Consider the following 24,622-nt stretch of genomic DNA (forward strand, 5'->3'; position numbering starts at 1 on the left):
GGATTCACACTGAGGTTCAATTTGGGTTAAGTATCCCCAGCGGAGGACCTCAACAGGCAGTGAGGGAATCCTGATCTTCTTTAGTAGGCCATTTTACTGCCTGAGCAAATAAGCACATTTGAAGCTTAGAGGCGATCACTTAAAAAATGAATATGTGAGTGAAGCGCAGACAAGCAGAAGGGTCTTTCATGAGAAATACAACTAAAAGTGTTTAATTGGTATACTGTTTTATTTAGTTGTAATGTAATGTTTTAGAAAAATACAGAATATCGTAAATCAAATAATCAGGACCTCCCACTAATGATGTTATACCAATATTTGTATTGTAAAAAAAATTGTAAAAATGTGCCACCAGCTAAAAAAGTAAAACCCATTGGTTAAAGAATCATATAATGCTATAAAGATGGTATTACATTATCCATGAATGCATTGCATTTTTCATCAGATCTCAGGGTCAGACTTCATTTATTTTTCCTATTTTTCTTACAAGATATATTTCATTTTCTGCCAGAGGTTACATTTTCATTTCACAAAGTAAATTAACGTTTCAATGAATATGTATGAATGGATGTCATTTGGTGGAACATGTAGAGAAAAGGCGTGGAAATGCAATATAATAGCAGTAAAAACATAAAAATAATATTTATCATGCATCAATCCTTTAGATATAAATGATATTTATCTCATCTCAACTTTACACAAGATATTTATTTCGATATGAAAGTCATTCACATGTCATCTCCTGTCCGAATTACAGTACACCAAAGAAGAAATGATAAGAAGATATATGTACATATGAATGTATATTACATTAACACATTTGTATCACAGAGATTCTTTATGAAGTACATGTAGGATATTTGATAATAATGGTGGCGCTGTTGCACGGCCATTCACGAAAACCCAATTCTACGTACATTTCCACCAGGTTTGAATTTTCTGCAAAAAATAAATATATATTTCCACATGTTTATGCCCTCAAATTTGCAATCCATTTGGTCAATTATAATGATAACAAATAATGTGATTCCAATAGGGTCATAAGACCTAATGTTCAGACCCTAATTATTACAAAAGTGTAAGTAAAACCAGAGCCAACGAATGATGAAAACAACAAGGATATAACCATTAAAGCATAAAAAACATGTAGTTTGTTGGTTTACCAAGATTTAAAAATATACATGTATCTCTACAGCTCAAACCCAATAATTATACATTATTTATACTTTTTATAGCAAACATTGTTGTATAGCAAAGTAGGGAAAAACTGACTCTACTCAAGGTCCACTTACTCACTTTGGACCATACAGTATGAGCTCTGTAGAAAAGTGAGAAACCTACGAGTGTTTATCAATAGTTATGAAACAGACAGTCAAATCAAGCAATCTGATTGGTTCTTAGCCGTGATATAATGAGCGTATATCACGGGTAGAATTGTAGTTACTTTTCACAACAACTCAGTTTCCCTCCGTGTGAGAAAAGCTACAACCGTTACAACTGTTACATTACATCCGTTACGAAACTAACTAACTAACAAAGTTGTGAGCTATTGCTTAAATAACCAACTTTCCAAACTGTATTAATCCCAATTAGAAAGGATCAAACAACAGGTTTTCCCAGAAAAACTGACTAATCACTTAAAAAGATTGTCAATACATGATTTATTCACAATTTTAAAGGCATTTCAAAGTTAAAAGCTTTTATAAAAGGTTAGAAAAGTGGTCCTTCAAACGCTTTTTAAAATCTACACTCTTTGTGCGAACACAAGAATGATAAAATATTTATACTTTTTCGCCCTCTTTCTTCAGCAAACAAAGTGTTTTATGGGCAAGGTATGAAATGATGAACAGCCTCACCTCAAGATTTACTCAGTCACTTTCGACCGTATATGCTTAGCTATTTTTTAACGGTAAAAGTAAACTCTTAAACCCCTCGAAAGCGCTTGTTTGGGGTAAAGATGTCATCGTCGGTGTACACGAGGGGCCGATCTGTCATCGGTTGACGTGGCCTTCAGCTTAATGGTGGCAAATGGGTTGGTACCCCTTCAAAATAAAAGGAACAGAAAGAGAAATGGATGTTGGAGGAGTTAGAGACAGAGTGCAGAAAAGCAATATCAAAAAATAGCACATTTTAGCCGAACAGCGAAGGTTATATCAAGAGAAATGAGAAGTTCATTTCACACCGTAGAAGCCTCATCTAGCGAAACCTGAGTAATAGTCACGGTTCCCAAGTGGCTGTAACTGAAATGGTTTCAGCACTAAACTGCACTTCAAACTCTAATGGAAGGAAAGCAATTCTGTGCCATTTAGATCACGGCCCTCTTCTGTTGTTCGCTCGTTCAATGGGTTCATGATATACTTCAAAAAATATCGTTATTGTCTGTAGTGCCGTTTAAACATTTTACAACCTGAGAGAGAGCCAGAGGTGCATTGATCTTACCTCGGGAAAAGTTCTGGTTGTGATGCATGTGGTTTTCTCTGTGGAAAAACATGCGAGAAAGGTGTGAGTGAGAGAGAGCCAATCGAAACGGTAAAATGTAGACGCATGATGCACTAATGGAGGCTCAGAAAGCTGCGGCCCTCGACCCCTCGGCCCTCTGCTTTCAGTCGGATCTCAAACAAGAGGCTCGGAGATGTATTAAGATAGGCAGCCTCACACACACACACACATATAACATTTCTACAGTTAAGATGGGCAAGAGAGCAACAGCAACAGAGACCATGCAGAGGCATCAGGGAAATGTAATCAATGAAAAATTGTTCATGCAACTGTTCTTGAACAGCACCGTACGAGAGAATGCTTTTGCTGTATTCTTCACACTGCAGCACCTCAAAGGTTATGTACCAGACCTGTTAAGTCACAAGGACTTCAAACAGGTCTTCAGGCTAATGGTCTCAGCTTACAGCATGCCAAAACAAGAGCTCACACACACACACACACACACACACACACACACACACACACACACACACACACACACACACACACACACACACACACACACACAAGCTCCTCGCTCTAACACCATCAGCAGCTGGAGCTCCCTCCATGCGTCCACCAGAAAGAGGGCTGAGGAGCCGTGGAGAACAGGAAGCTGCTGCAGTGCCCCTGCTGGACAGACTGGTGAATAGATTTACAAGACGAACCTTCATCAGAGCTGTCCCATACACTTTGTGATGTAAAAGCATGTATCAATGCAGTTTTATGAAGGGATTATATACTGTAACTTGTGGCTTTATTCATGGGAACTGAGTATTTAAAAGTTATATATTAAAAGATAATTATAGGTTTGGGTTGAAAGTTGTTACAAATCATGTAACTTCTTATTTCTGTGGTCATTTATTAACATTCATTTCCACATAACAATGGCAGACTTGGACTTCAAACGCTTTAATAATGATGTATTTACAAACAGAACGTGGAAAAAACCAAGAGTATGTATGAATGGATCACTAACTTTTCAAACCGCGTTATTACCATCAAGAGAGGATCAACCAACAGAATTTTGGTAGGCCAGAAATTGTTCTTATTGGTGCTTATACATTTAAAATATCTAGTATTGACTTTAATAACTCTGGTCCCCAAATACTTTTTATAACGACTGAAGGAAAAAAGACAAAAGTACATTTATGATTAAAAAAAAGAAGTAATAATTGGTTAAATAGATTTATTTTGGCAGAGAGTGAATTGATGATATTGACACTGATAAATAATCAGACTGACAGCCTTACCTTTTTTTCTGAATTAGACTCAGCCCTTTTGTCAGGAGTCGGTGTGATTGGCCGCATCTCGTACTGATTACTGGACGATGAAGGAGGTGGAGGTGGAGGGGGCGGGGCTCCGCTGTAGCTGCTGCCTCCCGATTGGTCGAGCAGGTTACTCATGGCGTTACTGCTTCGGAGAGATGAGTGTCTGAAATTAAATAAAATAAAGAATTTTTTTTTCATTCCCCTGAAATGCTTTTTGTCCTTCATACTCAAACGATATCAGATTTTAACACCATTAATTTTAGGGATTTAATTTCAAAATCAAATGGTCAGTGCATTAAATCGACATTCTTTTTTTTAATTATAGGCATAAAACCCTAGCATGGGTCTACAGGGACTGAGCAAAGTTTTGGTTTGAACACTTTTACTGGGTTTCCTCACAGCAATGGGCCACCCAAATATATTAAATAGTTCATGTTATTATTCCAGGCCTCCACTTCATGCTGACCCTCTTTTAAAATATTGAGCCCATAAAACAATAAGGACAGCCTGGGGGAGCTTCACAATATATCCTGTATCAGGTTGAAAAGCAAATGGCTGCAAATAAATAATTGATTGTCTTTTTTTGGACTGTGAGAGGTAAGGCACAAAAACACGAGGCAAGCCACTGTGGGACCACGGTCGAGACAGGCAGCATTGTTAAAAATACTCCTCTTAAAACATAAAAACACAATTCATTTTTCAAGTTAATTCATTTGGGAGAGTGACATTGGGTAATGCAGTTCTGTTTGTCATTCAGTAATTCATGATTAGATTTAAGGGTCTATTCTGAGATTTGTAAACTTTATTTTTGATTTGTACTTGCTTTGTCATGTAATGATGAATAGGTTGCTATGCTTTAATAGTAGATTAACAATTGATAGAAAATATACAATGAATCCTATTCATCACATCATGAATAGCGTACTTAAAATATGATCATTAATGTGTTAGACTTAAGCCAATTAAAGAATAGTTTGAAGCAAATAATGTGATAAGTCATGCTAGTAGTTTCCTTTAGTCTATGGTGGTTGTGCTAAGCTAAGCTAAGCTAACCAGCTGCTTCAAATGCTGGAAAGCTGTTGCCAGGGCCGCCCCTCCCTACAGGCCAATCACGCAGGCTGCATGGGGCCCCGCCTTGCGCAGGGGGCCCCGCCCAGAGGGCCTCAGCTGCTGTGCGCAGTTCTCCGCTCAGCTGCTGTGCGCAGTTCTTCGCTCAGTTCTCCGCTCAGTTCTCCGCTCAGTTCTCCGCACACCCCCCGCGAGAGTGAGAGGTGACAAGGGGAGCACGTCTGTAACCCGACACCGTTGCAATGAATCGACATCTGACCAATCGCGGCTTTGATACGGCCACTAGTGCAGGTGAAGAGATGTCGGTGAAAAGACTGTTTCAGTCCGGAGCAAGCAAGAGGGAAAAAAAACAAAACATGAAGAAACCAGAGCATCACTCGAAGGTGGGTTATTGTATGAGTCAAATGTACAACTTGCGAATGTTGTATAAGTCAAATTGCCATATTAAAACATCAGCTGCAATTCACAACATGAAGAAGGCAGTCTCTGCAGAGCATATAGGCTAATGGAGATGCAGTTATTTCCAGCATTCTTTATTTACCATTCTTATGTCAATTTGCACATTTCATGGTGATGCTCAGCCTCTCCCCTTAACTCCTAACAGTCATCATCATGTCAACCACAACACAGAGCAATACTGATATAGATGTGTGTGTGTGTGTGTGTGTGTGTGTGTGTGTGTGTGTGTGTGTGTGTGTGTGTGTGTGTGTGTGTGTGTGTGTGTGTGTGTGTGTGTGTGTGTGTGTGTGTGTGTGTGTGTGTGTGTGTGTGTGTGTGTAGTTGTTGATACATTGCTGACAGAGGGAACTAGAATACAGATTTAAGAAATATCAGTTTTTGAGCATGTCATAAGCATGTTTTGTCTTGACTATATTACAACTATATTATAATAAAATAATATATTATTTATATTATTGAATTGATTATGATTATTATTATTAGTAGAAGTAGTTTATTTGCATTAATTATATTTTAATCTTTTAGAGGCTAGTATTTGGCAGGAAATGCAGACGTATTCACCTGTAAACGCATACTGAACGACATACATGCACATTTACCATTTACCTCACTGTATAAAAAAGTAACTGTGTTGATAATAATAATAAACAGGAATTATATTTGCAAAGTAGCCTAAAAAATGTTTCACTCCTGTCGGTTGGGGGGGGGGCCTCATCTCACAATGTCGCTTGGGGCCCCAAGTTGGCCAGGGGCGGCCCTGGCTGTTGCCATGATGTTAGTGCACAGTAGGAGTCATTCACTGTATCAACAGCCTGCTCTTTGTATTGTTGTGCACCGACAGAAATGTTAAGAGTTTCATTTTTGTTGTTTTATGGTTGTTTTTGTCAATCACCATTTACCCGTCATTCCAGGCTTCCCGATTATCTACCTCTTGTGTGTCTCCCGTGCTCATCAGCACCGGCCCTGATTGTTCCCACCTGTGTCTTGTTGTCGTGTGTTTAAATTCCCCAGTCTCCCATGTGTTCTTCGTCAGTTCGTCTTGTCTCATGCCTAGGTCAGATCTATGCTCTCCTTGATACCATGATGTTTTTGTTCCTCACTACGTGAGCGATTTTCTTTTGTTCACTTTTTGTCATCTCATCAAGAGATTAGAAAGTGTTTATTTTTGTTCATCTATTGGAAAATAAAGTATCTTACAAATACTTTACCTCTGTCTCCTGGGTCGTGCAATTGGGTCCTTGAGTTTCTGAATTCGTAACAGGTATGACATGTCGTTTTTATTGAACACAGTGTATTGGATGTTTACCCAGAGCTGGGTGCTGTTGGAGGATCGTCCACCTGCTCCACATAGGAGGCTGGAAACCATCCCTGACTGAAAACAAAAAAGCCAAACAGTGAAGTTAACGGAAGTGGATTAGATCAGGTGTTACGGGGCCCTATTATGCTTTTAAGGGTTTTCACGTTCCTGGAGTGTGTTCTATAGGTTTGTGTGCAAGCAAATGGCCTGCAAAGGCTGAAATTCCAAAATTCAATCTGGCAGCATAATTTTTCAAGAAATGTGTTTTTGATTTTCTGTTGTTCTTCTGACCTTTTAATATGTTCTTTCCCCTTCCACGTTCATATAAATAAATCACTTTGGTAAACCAGCTGGGTTGTTCTTAGGAAAATGTACCTGTGTCTAGAACAATAAATATAAGAATAATTGTACGCTTCTATTGGCTAGTGCTCCAACACATTGTATTTGATAGGCTAAGGGGCGGGACATCTCTAAGCGGTTGACCAATCACAACAGATAGCCAACCAATCAGAGCAGACTGGGCTCTAGTCTCAGACAGAGGGTGAAAGAGGTGCTGCAGCACAGGCAGTATGAGAACAATAAAGAGCTTTTTGAACATTAAAACATGGAGACATGTCACAGTAGAGACACAAAATACAAATATGAACCTGAAGATGAGCTTAATATGGCCCCTTTAAAAAATGTAACTTCTTACTTCAAAACCCTAATGTTCTGTAAAGTTTTTATAGCAGAGTCACTGCATCTCACAGCTTTTTGAACATTAAAGCATGTAAACATGTCACAGTAGAGGCACTAAATACTATCAACCTGAACATGTGCAGAATAGGGCCCCTTTAAGCCATACAGATGCCACACATGCACATTCATCGCTCACCGTGAGCTGCTGTCAGCGCATCCGTACAGCCAGCCGTTCCTGGGCTGTTGGACCAGCACAGAGATCGTCTCGCCCCTGCTGAAGGGCAGCAGGGTGGGGTTGGAGCCGCTGGGCTGGTGGGCCACCCGGGCCCTCGTGGACCTTCCTCCTGTAGAGCGAGACACGCTTCCCACGGGAGACGGAGCTGGAGAGACGAGGAATGAAAGGGGCAAAGAAGAGGATTTGTTAAATCACGAGTCAGATGATGAACCAGCTTGAACGTCAAAGCAAGATCTCTAGTGAAATGATTCATTAAAAAAATAAAGGTGGCAAGGATTTTTAAATGATGGCCCTGGAATTAGTAACACAGAGGGTTAGCAGACTACTAAATACTTTACTTTATGTGTAATTATTGTTTGCTTAGATGGCAGTTAATTGAATTACACCAGAGAGGGAGGCAGAATGTTTGGGCTCATTAGCGTGCTGCATGTTTCAGCAGGGCAAAAGTGGAATATAGGAAGAAATGCTGTTTAATATTCTAGAGATTGTTTATTGTCTGTTTTTCATACTTTGGTTCTTTATCTTTTCATTCCCTCTAGATAAGCAAGCCAAGTAATTAGACAGACTTTCTGCACAGGAATGAGAGGCTGTGTGCAAAATGATGAAGCAGGAGAGAAAGATAGACCAGAGAGAGAAACGGAGATAAAAGGCTTAAAGAGCGATAAAGAGGGTGGAGAATTGAATGTAAAATTAGCTCTGGTGGAGGCATTATGGGCCCCAAATAATTTACTGACATAATGAATATTACAGAAACACTTTAGGACGATACACGTAACGTTAAATATGTGGCACGGAAGTAAAATTCTGAATATTTTGATGTTACAGTGATAGGTGTTGAGAGCATTCGAACAGCGGTTAAAACGTATGTGTCAGTGAGTGATGGGAGAAGTATTGAGATGTTTTACTTTAGACAAAGTAAATCACTCTGTTGAACTACACCACTAGATATAAAAGTTGTGATGTGACTTACATCTAAAATCTTAGTATTTGTACCAAAATGTAATTAAAATAAAACAAATAAAAGTATTCAGTGTACAGGAATATGTTCTGATGCGATGGTGTCGATGCATGTTTCTGCTGATCCAAGAGGCTTTTTGCAATAGTTTAACTGATAGAAAAAAAGCAACACTTCAATTAGTTTATGACAAAAAATCTACAAATCTTGGGATTCATGCTTTTAACCGAACGAGAACGGAATGGTAAACCTGAACTTCAAACATGAAAATAGAGTTAAATGTACAATTTTGAATCTGATATAGAAGTATAATGTAGCTGAACAAATTGAAATAATAAAAAATCTGTAAAAATACTGCGACTTTGTGCTTAAAGGTAGGGTAGGTAAGAATGGAGAAACCAGCTGGAGTGCGCTAGAATTTGAAAGTACACAACGGGAACAAATCTGCCCCTTCCTTCAGATTTCCTTCCAGAGCCCCTCCTCCAACACACACGAACGCGCACATGACCAATGAGGGCACGAGATAAGTTTGTGCCCAGATGGAAGGCTGACAGGCAGGTAGGCCATCCAGTTACTTTAGCCGGGCCGGCTCAGATGATTGGTCGTGCTTTTTACAGCGCCACGGCTTCCACTGATGAAATGTTGTTATGTATTTATTGTCAAAGCATTTAATGTATTCATTGCTATCGGGATGTTAAGAGCATTCCATGGAATATAACAAGTGTTTCTGAAGTGAATTACCTACCCCACCTTTAAGTACAGTGCGTGAGTAACTGCCCATACTGTAGTTAACATCCAACAGGGGTCAGTAAAATGTGTTGAATGAATCCCCTCACCCCTTGATGGTATTTTGCCGAGGGGAAGCTCCTCTCTGCTCTTCCTCATGTCCTCTTTCATCGACATCTGTACAACAACACATACACCAGTTGGAGTTAATATATCTTGTAAACCTCAGGGTATAATGTAATCATAAAAGCAAAGAAGAAACAAAGAAAAGCAGCTCATGTGTCAGAAATAATGGATTCTACAAGGAGGACATTAATATTTGAGTTCCAACAATAAGTCAACGTATCCATTAATAAGATAACTGCCAAATATTATAATAACCAATTAAAATTAAAATGTTTTCATGCTAACATTTTGAAAATGCTGTGATTTGCCTGTTAAATATGGACATACTGTACTGCTTCCCCCTTTTATATGATATTAAGGAGACGATGTTTCAAGACATCACCTTGAGCTTTGAGAAAGTAGGATGGACATTTTTCATAGTATTATCTGACACTATATAGATCAAAAGATGAATCGGGAAGAAATCTCCAGATCAATGGAAATGTATTTTCTCAATTGCAGCCCTAACTGTAGAAGCACAGCTGAAATATCTGTCTAATGCGGCTCACTGCTTCTCTCCGTTATAAGCAAAGGATAAATCCTGCGTTGGACCAAAACAAACACAGAATCCATGTTAATCCTTCGATTGTTATTACAGTAGGATGTGGGATGTGCAGGTTTGTTGGCACGTCACCTCCAGATGAGGAACAGACAGAAACTGACAGGGTTTATCTCAGGGACGTCCCTGTTGTTTATTTAAATGGTAATTTCAGCCCTCCTATAGAGAACCATATGGCTTCAGTTTGTGAATTATGAGTTTGTGTTAATGCCACTGTCTTTAGATGTAGAGCCATATTTAATTTAGAGTGTATTATAAGATCTGTGTTTAGATGATACAAGGTCCATATGTCAGTTAATGTGAATGTTTGTAAAGAATATAGCATATTTATTTATTTTAATGCCAGACAATCTGTAATCTCTTCCTTTCTGTTCCAGCTGCAGGTTTAATCCTTCTTTAGAAAGCTTTGACAGAAAACTGATGGCTTTCAAATTAAATCAGCCTCTAACCAGCAGAGGGCACTCTTGTAACAAAAATATTATTGCAATAATTTACATGTTCCCTTTGGTAGACTACCTGTGCATAAGTATAATCAATGTCTTTGTTTCACAGTTCACAACATTTGCCCCAAAAAGTGCAAAATATTTGACTGGTTCAACCTCTGTAATCCTCCTCACAAGATACTTACCTCGAACACTTCCCCTCAGTTCACCCCCAAACACAGGATTATGTCTTACCAGCAGTTTATTTTGGGAGCTTTTAGAGCAACTCTCGTTGAATAATTCAGTAAACACAACAGATTTCTTAAAATCGAACTCACCAAGTTTTCCACAGAAGTAGGGCGTCTGGCCTCTGGTCCTCTGGTGGCCCCCACCTCCTCCGTCCAGGCATCAGCCCTCTGCTGGAGAGACCCTCCTGTCTGCAACACAACACCCACAAGCACATGTGAATAATGGACAATTATTTCCACAAATAAAGAAACAAACTAGTTGCTTTTGACATCAAAATATGTCATTCAGGTGAATATTGTAGATCCGAATAGTTTAATAATAGAATAATTTTTTTCAACCATTGCCCATACTTGCCAGCAATGTAAACCCTGACATGTTGAGTATCCCAACAGTTTTATAATAGAAATGTATACGGGTCCCCATTACATAGAAACTGCCCGATGCTAAATTGCATATGTTGGGGAATTTGCACAATTAGCATAAATATAATTAATTAGCATTATTTAGCATATGCAGACTATAGCAAAACAAATTGCTTGGCACATTTTGAGAACTTTGGTGTGGTTTTTAACCTATATTGAGGATGTTCATTTTTAGGATAATAAATGGCAGTTCTGAGTCCCATAAAACTTTAAATAGAATGTATCAAAACGTGACCACAGGGACTACAAATATGGCCACTCTGGTAAAGACTGCCATGTTTGATCCTGAACATGTCAGAAACGTATTCAACATCTTCAATAACCCCCAAAACAACTCAGCAATTCTCCAAATAGCCAAGCCATTTTTAAACTATCGTCTGCGGGCTATAATGTCATGAATGCTAATTAACGCAACTTATGCTAATTGGGCAAATTGCCCAATATATTCAAGTTATCTTCCGGCAGATTCTATGTTCTGGGTAGGCTACTATACATTTCTTACATAAAACTTTGGGGTACTCAACATTTCTGGGTTCACAGGCAGGAAGACTGAAGAGCAGAAACGGTTCTGAAAACTGTTGTCAAGTGGGGATCTTCTCCTCAATAAAACATCTGAGCCTTCTGGCCAATCAGAATCAAGATATCTCCAACGTCTTGTTGCCGGGAGTCCCGAGGCAGAATAACTTTTTGCGGTTCACTTTAAACATCCATGGTTCAACTTCAATTGATGCTAGTTTTTAGGTAAGTCTCGTTTGTTGCTAAATTAACGTAACAATAATTTGTTGCCAACTCAACATGTGTGCAGTGGTGAAAAGTAACTAAGTACATTTACTCAAGTACTGTGAGAGACTTGTACTTTACTTGAGTTTTTGCATGTTATGCTACTTTGTACTTCTACCCCCCTACAATTCAGAGGTAAATGGTGTACTTTTACTCCTCTACATGTATTTAATCCCTTTAGTTACTTTACAGATTTGTATTAATGATGTGAAATCTAATCATCACTTAAATCAGACTTTAGTTCCACCTGGAGTAAATTCACAAGCTACCCTGCAGTCAGGGGCGCCGTAAGGGGGTGAAAAGTTAGGACGATTCTAAGGGCCCATGACTGACAGGGGCCCCAAAATGTTTAGAACATTAAGAAAAAAAATGTAAGTAACCTTTCATCAATCATCAATCATCAATAATTAACATTAATCTAACGTCATATTGATGACTCACTAAACTTACGATTCATTTAACTTATTTTCTTCCAAAAGTTAATTATCCAAAGCATCGAACACCCCCCTCTATTTACATGTAATGGTTTGGTCCTGCCTCCAAACGGTGTGGGACACCGCACTTTCTAGCAGCAGAGAGTGAGAGCATCTGAGCAGGGATGCTAGTACTTACGTGTGCACAATGTCTCAACGACTAACAAAGTCAGGCTTTCAAGAAAGAAAAGAAAGGAGAGAAAGAGAGAGGGACTAAAGGGCGACAGTATGATAAATAATAATTGTAATGTTTTGCTGACATTAAGTATTGTTAATATCTTCACAGAAAATGCTGAGGTTTTTCATTTCACTCCTCTTTTAGCTGACATTTAATAAATGCAGGTAAATTTTTAGCAGCTATTCATACTAAATCAGTTGTCCCTCCCCCTGGTGCCAGGACCAACAGATCCATCTTTAGGCTCCGCAGCCCTGTCCCCCCATAAGGCTGGCATGAAAATCACTCACCTTTCGGCGAAATTCGCCGTTTTGAATCCAAAATAGGTCGTTTGTGTGATTCATGTAGATCTGCAATAAAAATATTTGTGGGGTATGGGGGGGTCTGGGACCCGGAGTAATCTGCGGCCGCGAGCTGTTATGTGCCATCATGACACGCATGGTGTTCTTTTTTTATATATTATAATGCAGCGCGAGCTGTGTGCTCGAGTCTTCCTGCCTGTCGGCTCTGCTGCTCCGCGATGATGGTCTATCTTCAGCAGCCACATTACCTACGGGTGCGTTCGTTAATATTAACTGTGCGGTCCGGAGTCACTGTGGTACAGACTGGACCGCTGGTGAACAGCTGTTACGTCCCGTTCAGGTGTTCAGAGCAGAGCTCCCTGTCGGAGCGCAGAGCGTGATGTGCACTGCAACGTTTTTCTGTCGCAATATTATCGTTGAGCTAGCTAGCTAGCATACATTGTCACTATCTGCTAACGTTAGCTTTAGCCTTCGTTTTCTAATAGTTATTTTTTTCATAGGCTATAAACGGAGGTGGTATAAGTATAGATCTTGTACTTGATTAAAAGCAGAAATACTCAGATATTGTACTTGATTAAAAGCAGAAATACTCAGATATTGTACTTGAGTAAAAGTAGAAGTACTCAGATCTTGTACTTGATTAAAAGCAGAAATACTCAGATCTTGTACTTGAGTAAAAGTAGAAGTACCAGAGTGTAGGAATACTCTGTTAGTAAAAGTACTGCATTCAAAATGTTCCTCAAGTAAAAGTAGAAAAGTATTCTCATCAAAATATAGTGAAAGTACCGACAGTAAAAGTAGTCGTTGTGCAGATTGGTCCATTTCAGAATAATATATATGATATGTTTTATAATGATTGATCATAAAAGTGTTCTCAAAGCTGGTGAAGGTGCAGCTAGTTTGAATGACTTTGTATACTGCAGGGTAGCTTGTGAATTTACTCCAGGTGTAACTAAAGTCTGATTCAACACTTGATTAGATTTCACATCATTCATCCACATCTGTAAAGTAACTAAAGGTATTAATACATGTAGTGGAGTCAAAGTACACCATTTACCTCTGAACTGTAGAGGAGAAGAAGAACAAAGTAGCAAAACATTGAAACACTTAAATAAAGTACAAGTATCTCAAAATTGTACCCAAGTATAGTACTTGAGTTTATTAATTTAGTTACTTTACACCAGATGCCATAAAGATAGAAAGACTAAGCCTTGCACAGAGGCATGACAATAGATTTTCAAAATGCTCAACAGTGCTGCCGAAATTATAAACTGACTGCTACACAATTAAAATAAATGCTTTTATATATTTATATTAGATGTGACTCTTTAGCGTTTCTGTTATTATTAACACTGCTGCTTTAGTTGTTCTGACTGCTAAAATCCTCTGTTATTCCTCATTTTAAAGCCGATATTCCGTGGGGTCGGGGGGCTCGGGTCCTTGTCACCTTTTCCATACCTGATGAGTTTGCATCCCTGATAATACTTAGTAAGGAGGCCATAATATTTTTGACTCATGGCTGAAGTTAAGTTTCTCCAGCTTTCCCCAGGTTGGCAAAAGAATGCATCTCAAAATGCATCAGATTGATGCTTTAAAATATGGAATATTCAAAATGTTCTTCCGGGGGAGCATGCCCCCGGACCCCCCTAGAGGGATAATATCCTTCTCACCTTTTTCACCCCTGACCCGTTTTCATGCCTGGGCTTTGCAGTCTTGCCATGCTGTCCATTGAAAGCCAGTTGGCTAGAAAGCTGGACTTCAAGGACTTGATCAGTGACTTTGCCTGTAAGAAGGCTAGGCGCTGGGCTCTTGGTGAGTAAGGCTGAGCCAGGGCTCGTAATAACTGTTAAAGGGCAAGGCTATGGTAACGATATTGGATCACTACACACAAGATGCATGATGAGAAAAAGACAGAACAGGTAATAGGCTCTGATTTAGCACCACCATCAGGCCTTTTCACTTCCATTTCCGTTTTGTTGTCCATTTACACTTTAATACCCGCTTATTTTGGAGTTGGTATGTATATGTATATAATGTTCCATTCAAAAAAATGTTATTAAAAAAGGCATGTACACCATAAAAGATTACTATTGAGATCTATTGTCAGGAATGTTAGTGTTATATCAAATAGTGAATTATACTGCAGCAGAATGTTGCAGTCTGCACAGTGTTATATTTTCACCGCTCAGTGTCAGTAAATATTGTGCAGTTAGTATTGGACTACAAGATAGATGCAAGCCTGTACAGGTAGAGTTATTTAAAGTATAAATGAGTGGGTTGGGTTCTGGAGGTGTGGTTACAGCAATTGTGCTTGGTTGGCGTGGCCTGGGCCTGGTGGTGGGGCCCAATGTGATATCTTTTCATGGGGCCCAAAATCCCTGGCGGCGCCCCTGCCTGCAGTATACAAAGTCATTCAAACTAGCTGCACCTTTACCAGCTTTGAGAACACTTTAATGATGCTTTAATGAATACTTATTTTACTTGAGTAACATTTTTGAATGCAGGTCTTTTACTGTAACAGTAGTATTCCTACACTCTGGTACTTATACTTTTACTCAAGTCCAAGATCTGAGTACTTCTTCCACCTCTGCTTGTGCTAGCTTTAAATTACTTACATTATTTTATCTCAAAGGTTGACGTTTCATAATGTTCTGCTTTCACCATAACTCACTTTCTATGTATTTCTCAGTTTTTTCTGAAACACTCTTCCATACTCTTTCTATTTAATGTAAAGTGTATTATTTTACTGTGTTATTCACTTTGTAAATCATTGAGACTTAATAAGGCTGTTAAAAAAGCCTTATCAACAAAAGGCAGAGCTCTTCAAGTGGCAGCAGTATAAGAGGTTACAAGGTCATATTTAATGTTATGAGCCTTGTATTTACATTGTTATCTTACTTATCTTACGGAGAGTTAAGAACACACGTCACACCATTTCTCCTGAACTACCTGTACAGTCTCAATATGATGACTAAGGGTGGATACTGTACGAAAGATGTCCGTCACACTTTAACTGTTTACATAAAGTGGAATCATAAAAAGTCCATAGTTCAAAAGAGCTGTTGGAGGCATCAGTCCTGCTTAACAAACTGAGTATCTTCGTTCTGTGGATGAACCTCGTTATACCGGAGGAGGGTTTCCCCACGGGGGCCGATAAACTCTCACATAATCATTACACATTATTGTGAAATCTCTTTTAAGTGCCGTCCTGTCATTGTCTCCCTCACATCCCCTTGCAATGACTTGTAAGACAAACCCGACGTTTGGCACTTGTAGTCAATAAGCCAAAGCAAACTGTAAAATATTGAGAGGATATTTGAAGTGAGGTGTATACCTTATTCATGAGGTGTGCGATGGATTGGATCAGGCCGCAGTGTTTCTCCGACAGGAAGCGGTATCGCCTCTCCTCCTCCTTTAAAGCCTCGCTGTGGCTCTCCCTGAGGAACTGCACATACTCACTGCAATCCTGAGGAGACACATCATTGACAGTGGGTTACATATATATATATATATATACTCTACAACAGGGGTGTCCAAGCTACGGCCCGGGGGCCAAATGCGGCCTGCGGACCATTTTGAATCGGCCCTCAGCAAATTCAAAAAGTATAATGGAATATGGCCCTCAAATGAAACTTGTGCTTGTCTTATATTGTACACACTTTACACTTTTCAAATAAATTCATTCAATTAAAGTTGGAAACATTTTCTAACATATCTTAGTTGATAAGAAAAAAGCCCAATGACTTATTTACATAACAAGCTTGAAATACACCCTTCCTATTTCTCCTTATTATAATCAATCTGAGGCTTCTGTTTTAAGGGATGAGCTGCCAACACTCACGAGCATCATTTACCTACATTTGATTGATTTTGCTAACTTACAACTGAATTTACGAGGCGATATACCTCTAGTGAGCGGCCCAGCCCTTCGTATATTTTTCTGTATGTGGCCCTCGGAGAAAAAAGTTTGGACCCCCCTGCTCTACAATGACACATTCATATATTGTACATTGGTGCAGATTCTTTGCTTCGGATGGCAGAAATAGAAAGAAAGAAACCTGGTTGGCTCCTCTCCTCAGCTGTCGGTCCATAGACACTGCCTGGTTGTGCACTTCCATCTCATAATGCTTCTTGCTGTCCTGCAGAGGAGAGGACTCACATTATGTCTGTGTGAAATGAAAATGAAGCCGTTTTCCCATGCATTCTAATGGCATCTTTTTCGCTAATGACAATGATAGTTATTCATTTTACATTTCTTCCTGGAAATAATCATGAGAAACAGTAACAGCTTCTCATTTCAATTGCCTTTTGTCCTCGCTGTGCCTTTGCTTTGCCCTCATTTGCTGCATTTCTATCTTGTAGTTTAGAGGAAAATGTTTTTTCTACAGTAATCCGGTCACAGTCTAAACTTACTTTTAGAGTGAGACAAAACTACTTGCTTAGCTTTAATGGAACATCCTGACTTTGGTTGAGCGTTGTCATGTGACTCAGGGTATGTACTTGGTAAAATACATTACAAACCGTTACTTTTTGGTTAGGTAAAGATACGATAATTGTGATACGCCACAAACAAACATTACCTGGGTGATAATATTGATATTGATATTGAAGTGACTGTTATTTTGTATATATTGATATATATGTGTAAATGTGTCTGTTGATTGTGTATATAGGATATACATATTTTATACATATTTGTATACATATCTGTATATTGTATAATTGTATTTTTGTATTCAGGATTGTTGGAAACGTCATTTCGATCTCTCTGTCTGTACACACAAACTGAAAGATTGACATTAAAGTTGACTTTGACTTTGATATGTTTAGCTAAAAAAACACAATTGGCATTTCGTTGAATGGGAACATTGTGTTTTTAGTAGACCAGATTGCTCACTGATATATAAGTTCTGTCCTGTCTAATGTTGTTGTCCATCTCCTGAAGAACCTCCATAGTGAACCAGCGGAACTGAAAAGTGACAAAAATATATAAAATACATTAGAAAATTGAAAATCGGAGTTTGATCACGATAACAAGTCGTGATAGATAAGTGTAGTATTAATGGTACTTACTACTCCATCCAACTCCACAGTGAGTCTTCTTTGGCTCTCAGAGATCTGAATCAGGACATCCCCTTTAACACAAGCGCATTACATGTTACATCAATAATATCACTTACATAACTTCAAAACAATAAAATATAATATGATACAGTATTATGTAGCCTTTTGTAATAGGATCATATAATCTTTCCACTTTCTCATTTCCATTGACTCATTACTCAAAATCAATCAATAACCCTAATGTCTTAAACACACTACAGGGAACACTCTGTCTCTAAAAATAGAAGTTGCTTTTTATTGCAGTTTCAGATAAGATCATGTGTTCTTCATTGTTCTACATGGACATTTCTCTTGCACATACATGCTGACGACACAGGCTTAAATGCACATGTTGAGTGTGTAACAGTAGTTCTTGTAATATTAATAATAGTAATAAAAAGTAATGAAAGTCAAGAGTGTCAAATACTAAAACCAGGTAAAATCGTACCATATCATCGGTAATTATTAACAATATATTAGTCCCCGATAAAACCAAAGCATATAATACCTGTTTCTTGTTTTGATGGAATTGTTGTATTAGTTTAACTTCAAATATAATATTCTGAACCGTCTCCCTGAAAGCGTCTTCTCACATTCTGAATGTGTGTTGGGTCGTTCAAAATCTCATTTGTCTCCAAAAGCACAAACAGTATATTTCATATAAGTTCCCAGCAGCCTCTCTGCCGTTTCCTCTGTCTCTGTTCCCTCATAAGATTCACAAAACCACAGGAGATTTCTTGTCTTTCAACTTCAAAAATCTTCAAAGAATGGATGAATAATATCCCACACTACGGCAGAATAATAATAAAAAATCTAAAACCCATTTCCGATGTTGCAACCAGGTAGTCAGAAACTTGGGAAATGGGTTTTTTTTTTAAAAAAGGTTTTAGATACTTAGCGATCAATCGTAATGTTAATACCTGAGAGACTTAAATCGGAGCTGTTTTTAAATGTTTGTGATTTCTTAATGTCATTTTTATCCTAGAGGTTGACTGCTATCGAAGCTATGCTCTGCTAGCTGTCTGAGGCTAACATGTTGCTAATACAACAGATACTTTGCTATTGAGCTAACTAATAAGTATCATGCTGTTTAGTCTTTAACTCTTGTAGACTTACTGTTACATTGTTAATTTAATTGTATCAAAGCAGCTAAATGCTAACAAAGCTAGCTGCTATACTAGCTGTCTGAGGCTAACGTGTCGCTAATACAACTGCTAATTTACTGCTGGGCTAACTGTTAAATGTCTTGCTGTTTGAATTGTTACTCGGGTAGACTTCATGTTAATGTGTCACTGGTGGTACTTTATTTCTTCCTGGTTGAAGGGGTGCAGTGTCACTTCTTTGAAAGTTAAATACACTTTTACTACAGTGGCTAAATCCAGTTTCCTTCTTACTCTGCCGATGTATTTTTAAACTACCTTTGTTCTGTGTTAATGTTTCTGACCTATGAGGGTGTTTTCTGATGTCGTCATTTTTTATGGTGTGATCATTATCAATGAGTTTCCAAATAGTCTTTTGACGCAACTGCTACTGGTAAATGCCAACTGCTTTGACACTGTGCTTGGATATATATATATATATATATATATATATATATATATATATATATATATATATATATATATACTGTATGTTTAGGTATTTTTTAGGGGCAGAAAAATACCTAAACATATGATAAAAGCATAAATCCTTTGACCATTACGTTTTGCCATCATATTCTGGAGAATGTATGTTGGAGTTGTTTAGTTTGGCCTCAATGGCTATGAAATGCACACTGGGATCCCTTTCCTGTAGTGAAAGCACTGTTACAGTACACTAATGATCCAGTTTGGACAACATCTTCAACCCCGGCCACTAAACCTTACATGACTCCCGTTTAGAGTGGCTGGGTTAAGTGAGCGGAGCACGGCCGGCTGCCTGTCATCATCTATTATTCATGTTGCCGGCGGGCTTCTGATACCTGATCCAACATCTTTGTTTGAAGTCACAGAAAAACAAACTCAAACATAAACTGTGTTGCCTTATGCAGGGCACGAGCCATTGCTAGTTATATAATGTATAACAAGTCTTACACTAAGTCTTACACACTTACACATCAAAGGGTATGCTAATAACACACACTACGCATTCACTGTGTCTTAGTTACTGTAAGAGCGGCTATAGTATCGCCAGAGGGTTGGTCTTCATGATGCGGAAGAACAATGTTGAAATAGTTTAATAAATGGCCATAAACACATCAAAGACAAAACGCTCACATCCTGGATTGTAGATAACAGAATACCTTCCTTGTGTTTCCGTTCATTAATTGGGAGATTGCAAAAGCCAACTGAGTGTAAACATATTCACACGTACCTAGGGAGCGTGAGGATATGGTGTGGAAAGCCCTCTCCCCAATCTTTGAAAGTGCACTGAAGTAGGCCTCACTGGTTACTGCCAGATCTGAAACACACACACACACACACACACACACACACACACACACACACAAACAGTCATTTGAAATGCAAATGTTTTTGTTGCAAATAATTTCCCCTGGCATAGAACTACAAAAGCAGCTAAACAGAGCCATTAATCATGAGTATATGTTATAATTAGATATGTTTAATTATAAACAGGAGCATAAAATCACATCAAAATCACTTTCCTTTCGATTGCAATAACCATGAAATCTTTCTTTGCCTTCCTCCCTTGCTATCATTTTTGCCGGGTATCATATTATGGCATATGAATCCGTACCATTTTTTAAGTCATTTTGTCTGTTATCTCTACGCATGTTTGGCTCTCCCTGTGCTATTTAAGGTAACAAAGTATAAAGAGTGAGAAAGTCCATCCAAACCAGAGGATGGGGTAAAATAAAAAGCCAAACTATCTTTTCCTAAACCTAATCAAGTAGTTTTTAATTCACAACTCCTCCATATGAGACATGTTATTCATGGTAAATGGGTGATTATGACACAATATCATCTTAAATGACCCCCAAAATGTCCTTAAAAGTGGTAGGCCTATGCTTTTTATACACCTTCCCATAAAATCACATTGTGCATTTAGACAACCTGCTATTATGGTTAAATGTCTACTCAAGGCTTGTTTCCCTTTACATATCCCAAAATGCAGTAACCCTAACCCTACTGAATGAGGAGCCTTCTTAATTATACAAAAAAAATCTGATTTAATCTATAAAAAATGTATGATTTCAAATTATAACTAAACTAACAGTAGTGCCAAATCTAGGGGAAGCTAGCGGCTAGCCTTGGCTCAAACTAAATGTATATTTGTTATCGCTTTGTAGGCCTACTTGAATTAAATATACATATTGATGAATTAACATCTTGGGGATTTAGTTTGTTATCCCAAACAAATAATATTGTAGCTAAATCCAGTCATTGAGAACAAAAACAGCTAAACTAGTCCTGCCTAAAGATAACTAGCTTAGCTTAGCAGAGTAAGCTAAGTAAATGGCATAGGTTTTAACTAGTGAATTCATGATTAGATTTGGTGTGGTTACGTTTTTTTAAATGACATTGTAATGTATTTAATTGAAAATAATTTATAATTTGGATTTAAATCTTCTTTGAATGTTTTAAAGCCTAAATACATTTCTTCCAGCATTTTTTCTAGTTACTGCTATCTGCATTTGTAGGGCGGTAAAAGTCAAATGGGGTGAAATCTCAGTTTGACCTCAATTAAATGTTCGGACAGGTTTAGATCCCAAAGCAGAGGTTTGCTGGTCATATGGTAAATGTTCTGTATTTAGCTCTTTGCTACCATAGTGGAAACAGCGCAGAGGAGGTGATTACTCTTCTGCTGCATTTTTTAATAAGGTGAGAAAGACTTGTTTTTAATGAATGGGGATACAGCCAATGCAAACCAACCAATCAAGCACTCCCAGAGACTGTGAGACTAATACATATCAATAGTTAAAATCAATGTGATGGTGCTTTAATAACAATAGGGAGATCCTGAGCAGCATCCACTACCGATTTAAAAAGTTGATTATTATTAGGAGGGGAAGATGCTTCAGTAGAATCCAAACACTGATTTAGATTTGGTTTGAGCTTTAGCTTATTAAAATGTCATGTATTTATTGCACTTCCCTGAGGGGATTTATAGACTCTGGGACACATAATAATCTGTACTTTATGTCTGCTAGGCTTCTGGTACAGCGGCGCTCCTATGGTGTATTTGATGATGTATTATTACTGCTCTTGCAAATATTAAACACCTACTATGATGTTGAATAATGTTAAAAGCTTCACCATAAATGTTACTGTCAGTGAACTTAATTTGCATGACAACATCTCCCATTGAATGCACTGCACAGGGATTAGAAGATATGTTAAAAATGAAGACATAAAATACAGACACAATTAATATGCCTTCAGGTTTAATGAAACACTAGTCACAAATAGAGCAGAGATACAATTTCAAGACTCAGTATCCCTGCCTCTGTATGTGAGAATAACATATCCTGTAGTTGTGGTGCATTGTTTGTTTGTGAAAATATACTATAAGCTATTTATAACAACCTCTGGGTTACAGGCCCATAATAAAGGCGATAATAGCACCAGGATATTACCAAAGCATGTGGACTTTGAATTAGGTCTAGTTGACCCGACAGCTTCCATGTAAAGCCATTAGAGGTTGGTTCATTTACTGCCATTTTAACAGGGCAAAAATGACCTTAAAGTAAAAAGTCTCATAGGGAGATGTTCTTTCTTACCCTGGAAAGCTTGGACGTAGCTGTTTCCCAGTGAGACCAGTTTCTGTAGGCTTGGGTTGAAGTCGTCCATCAAGCTCTGAAAAAAACATACACACAGCACATGTTCTGTTAGATATTTCAAAGTCAGAGGAACTTTAAAACCAAACTAAAGGGGAGTCAAAGGATCCATCTTTAATTCAATCTATATTTATGAGCACAGTCTACCTCCATACTCTCGTGAATTCACATCATGTTTGCTTAGCAGAGAAGACCTTAAAAAAACGTCACTCCTAGAAATGTAATATTCTCCAGAAACTGCGCTAGTTCATAGAAAAGTATCTGAAGAAGAGATCAAAACACATGACAGGACACTCTTACTCCTGTGGTTATCTTTAGCACCTCGTAGGTAAGTTTGTTGTCTAATTTGAGCCTCCATACTGAGTATCTGTTACTCACCGAGTAAATCCCCATGGTGGAGCGATACAGCTGATCACTATTCATCCCCGACATGTTTATATCCGCAGTAGCTGTCAGCGAAGCCTTGAGAAAGGTTTGCAGGGTTTTAAATAATCCGACAATTGTACCACAGCCTCTGTAAAAATGGAGATAATAGTATTAAACTGGACGTGGAGTTGAGGAGAGGCGGAAGTGTGTGTTAGTGTGTTGGTAACTGACACCACTGTTGCCTGAGAAAGACTGGAGTAAATAATTAAACATGGCCCGGCCATAAAACACACAGACATATGCTGTAAACCCTGGGCGTGTATGTGTGTGTGTGTGTTGTGGGTGTGTGTTGTGTGTGTTTGCCTGATCCTATGTTTTATTCAAGACTATAACAGAGATCTGTTTTCACTCTGTACTTCATAAAACCCTTAAATATACAGCAAACAACAAATACTTTTAGAAATTAGTCATGAAAATCAGAAGCCCTGAAAGGCAAGTCAAAGAAAAATCGTTTAAGTCTGATTTAAATCGTTTTTTTTTTTACTGCAGTGTTATATTATTATATTATATTAGATAATGTTATTATATATATTTTTCACAAAACACTACAGCATTTCAGAAAAAAAAAAAGTTGTAATTAAATATTAATCAGACAACATGAAATGCTCTGCTCATGAATGAAACCATGGAGGACGTTTGTATTGAGAGGAAAATACACGCAAAAAATGTGTCTATAGTCACACATTTTAAGCATTAACATAAAATGGGGCTATATATAAAATATGATTTACTTGACTTATCTAAACCATAAACTGTAGTTGTAATTCGCATATTTTGAAATCTGTGATCCAACTCCTTTAATACAGTTATGCCACCTATATTTCTGCGTTTTGATTGGTTAATGCAGAATTCAGTGGTCATATGTGCTAAAAAATCCCATAATCCTTAGACTTTAATCACTTTAGATGTCAAAATCCTACTTGCACTGCACGGGACAAAAAATACACAGTTTTAATATGAAAACAGACATTTACTAAAACATTGAATTCATCTTGGTCATTGGGCTTTTTCTAGTTTGCACACTTACACATAAGATATACTGGTTACTGATAAAACATGCAGTTCTTCCACCAATAAGCGCCAAAAAAAAAAGGCAGGGAGAGAGTTTTTCTGCTAGATTTGATCAAAAACTCCAGAGAATCTGAACGAAAGTCATTGATTTTTCTTTTCTTACTCACTTCAATCATCATATTTTAGCATTCAGCCCACTCCTGTTGCGAAGCTGAAACACACACGTGGTTGAGCTGCAATCGGCCCACAGCTCCGAATGATTTATTATTCTCAACCCTGCAGATTTGTTGTTCCCGTGACATGTCAGAGTCAGTGAACTCCCCATGAACTCCCGGAGGAGAGATGCAGGTATCACATGAACGCATGATGTATTCCCTTTGGTGAAGGCATGTAGGACGGTGTTGTAATGTGTTATTCTCTTCACTGCATGCATGTAGTAGTAGAACCTTTATTTAGCCACAGGCATGTGAGAGAATTAAGACAGGAAGTAAAGACGTAAACTGGGAGACCTTTGGTTCGTGGTGTAATTGAATAATAATAGATTAGAGCGATAGAGAGACCTTGCACACTAGATGGCACCATAAACTAGTG

The 24,622-nt window shown here is 38.2% G+C and overlaps 1 protein-coding gene across 2 annotated transcripts; it reads right to left on the bottom strand.

Moving 5' to 3' along the window:
• Positions 1 to 503: 503 nt before the first annotated feature.
• On the bottom strand, positions 504 to 23,148 carry baiap2l2a (BAR/IMD domain containing adaptor protein 2 like 2a). 2 transcript variants are annotated; one of them, XM_034200040.1, is made up of 14 exons: positions 22,973 to 23,148; positions 22,538 to 22,613; positions 20,170 to 20,256; positions 17,788 to 17,849; positions 17,612 to 17,683; positions 16,773 to 16,853; positions 16,049 to 16,180; positions 10,652 to 10,750; positions 9,278 to 9,344; positions 7,448 to 7,631; positions 6,583 to 6,648; positions 3,732 to 3,912; positions 2,440 to 2,477; positions 504 to 2,042 (listed from the first exon to the last, which is right to left on the bottom strand). In XM_034200040.1, the coding sequence occupies exons 1-14, from the start codon at positions 23,024 to 23,026 to the stop codon at positions 1,961 to 1,963; spliced, it is 1,281 nt and encodes a 426-aa protein (XP_034055931.1). In that variant the 5' UTR covers positions 23,027 to 23,148; the 3' UTR covers positions 504 to 1,960. The 2 variants fall into 2 exon arrangements, with proteins under 2 accessions (XP_034055931.1, XP_034055932.1); XM_034200041.1 differs by lacking the exons at positions 504 to 2,042; positions 2,440 to 2,477 and adding an exon at positions 3,012 to 3,120.
• Positions 23,149 to 24,622: the final 1,474 nt, after the last annotated feature.

Source organism: Gymnodraco acuticeps, unplaced genomic scaffold (genome assembly GCF_902827175.1).
Source record: "Gymnodraco acuticeps unplaced genomic scaffold, fGymAcu1.1, whole genome shotgun sequence".
Taxonomy (NCBI): domain Eukaryota; kingdom Metazoa; phylum Chordata; class Actinopteri; order Perciformes; family Bathydraconidae; genus Gymnodraco; species Gymnodraco acuticeps.

What these genes read in the sequence shown, in the direction of transcription:
- baiap2l2a (XM_034200040.1), bottom strand. Translation starts at nt 23,026, where the DNA reads ATGTCGGGGATGAATAGTGATCAGCTGTATCGCTCCACCATGGGGATT. An exon ending in CTACGTCCAAGCTTTCCAGG is followed by an intron (nt 20,257 to 22,537) that starts GTAAGAAAGAAC and finishes TGTGTGTTTCAG; the next exon opens with ATCTGGCAGTAACCAGTGAG. An exon ending in CCAACAGCACCCAGCTCTGG is followed by an intron (nt 3,913 to 6,582) that starts GTAAACATCCAA and finishes ATTTAATTTCAG; the next exon opens with ACACTCATCTCTCCGAAGCA.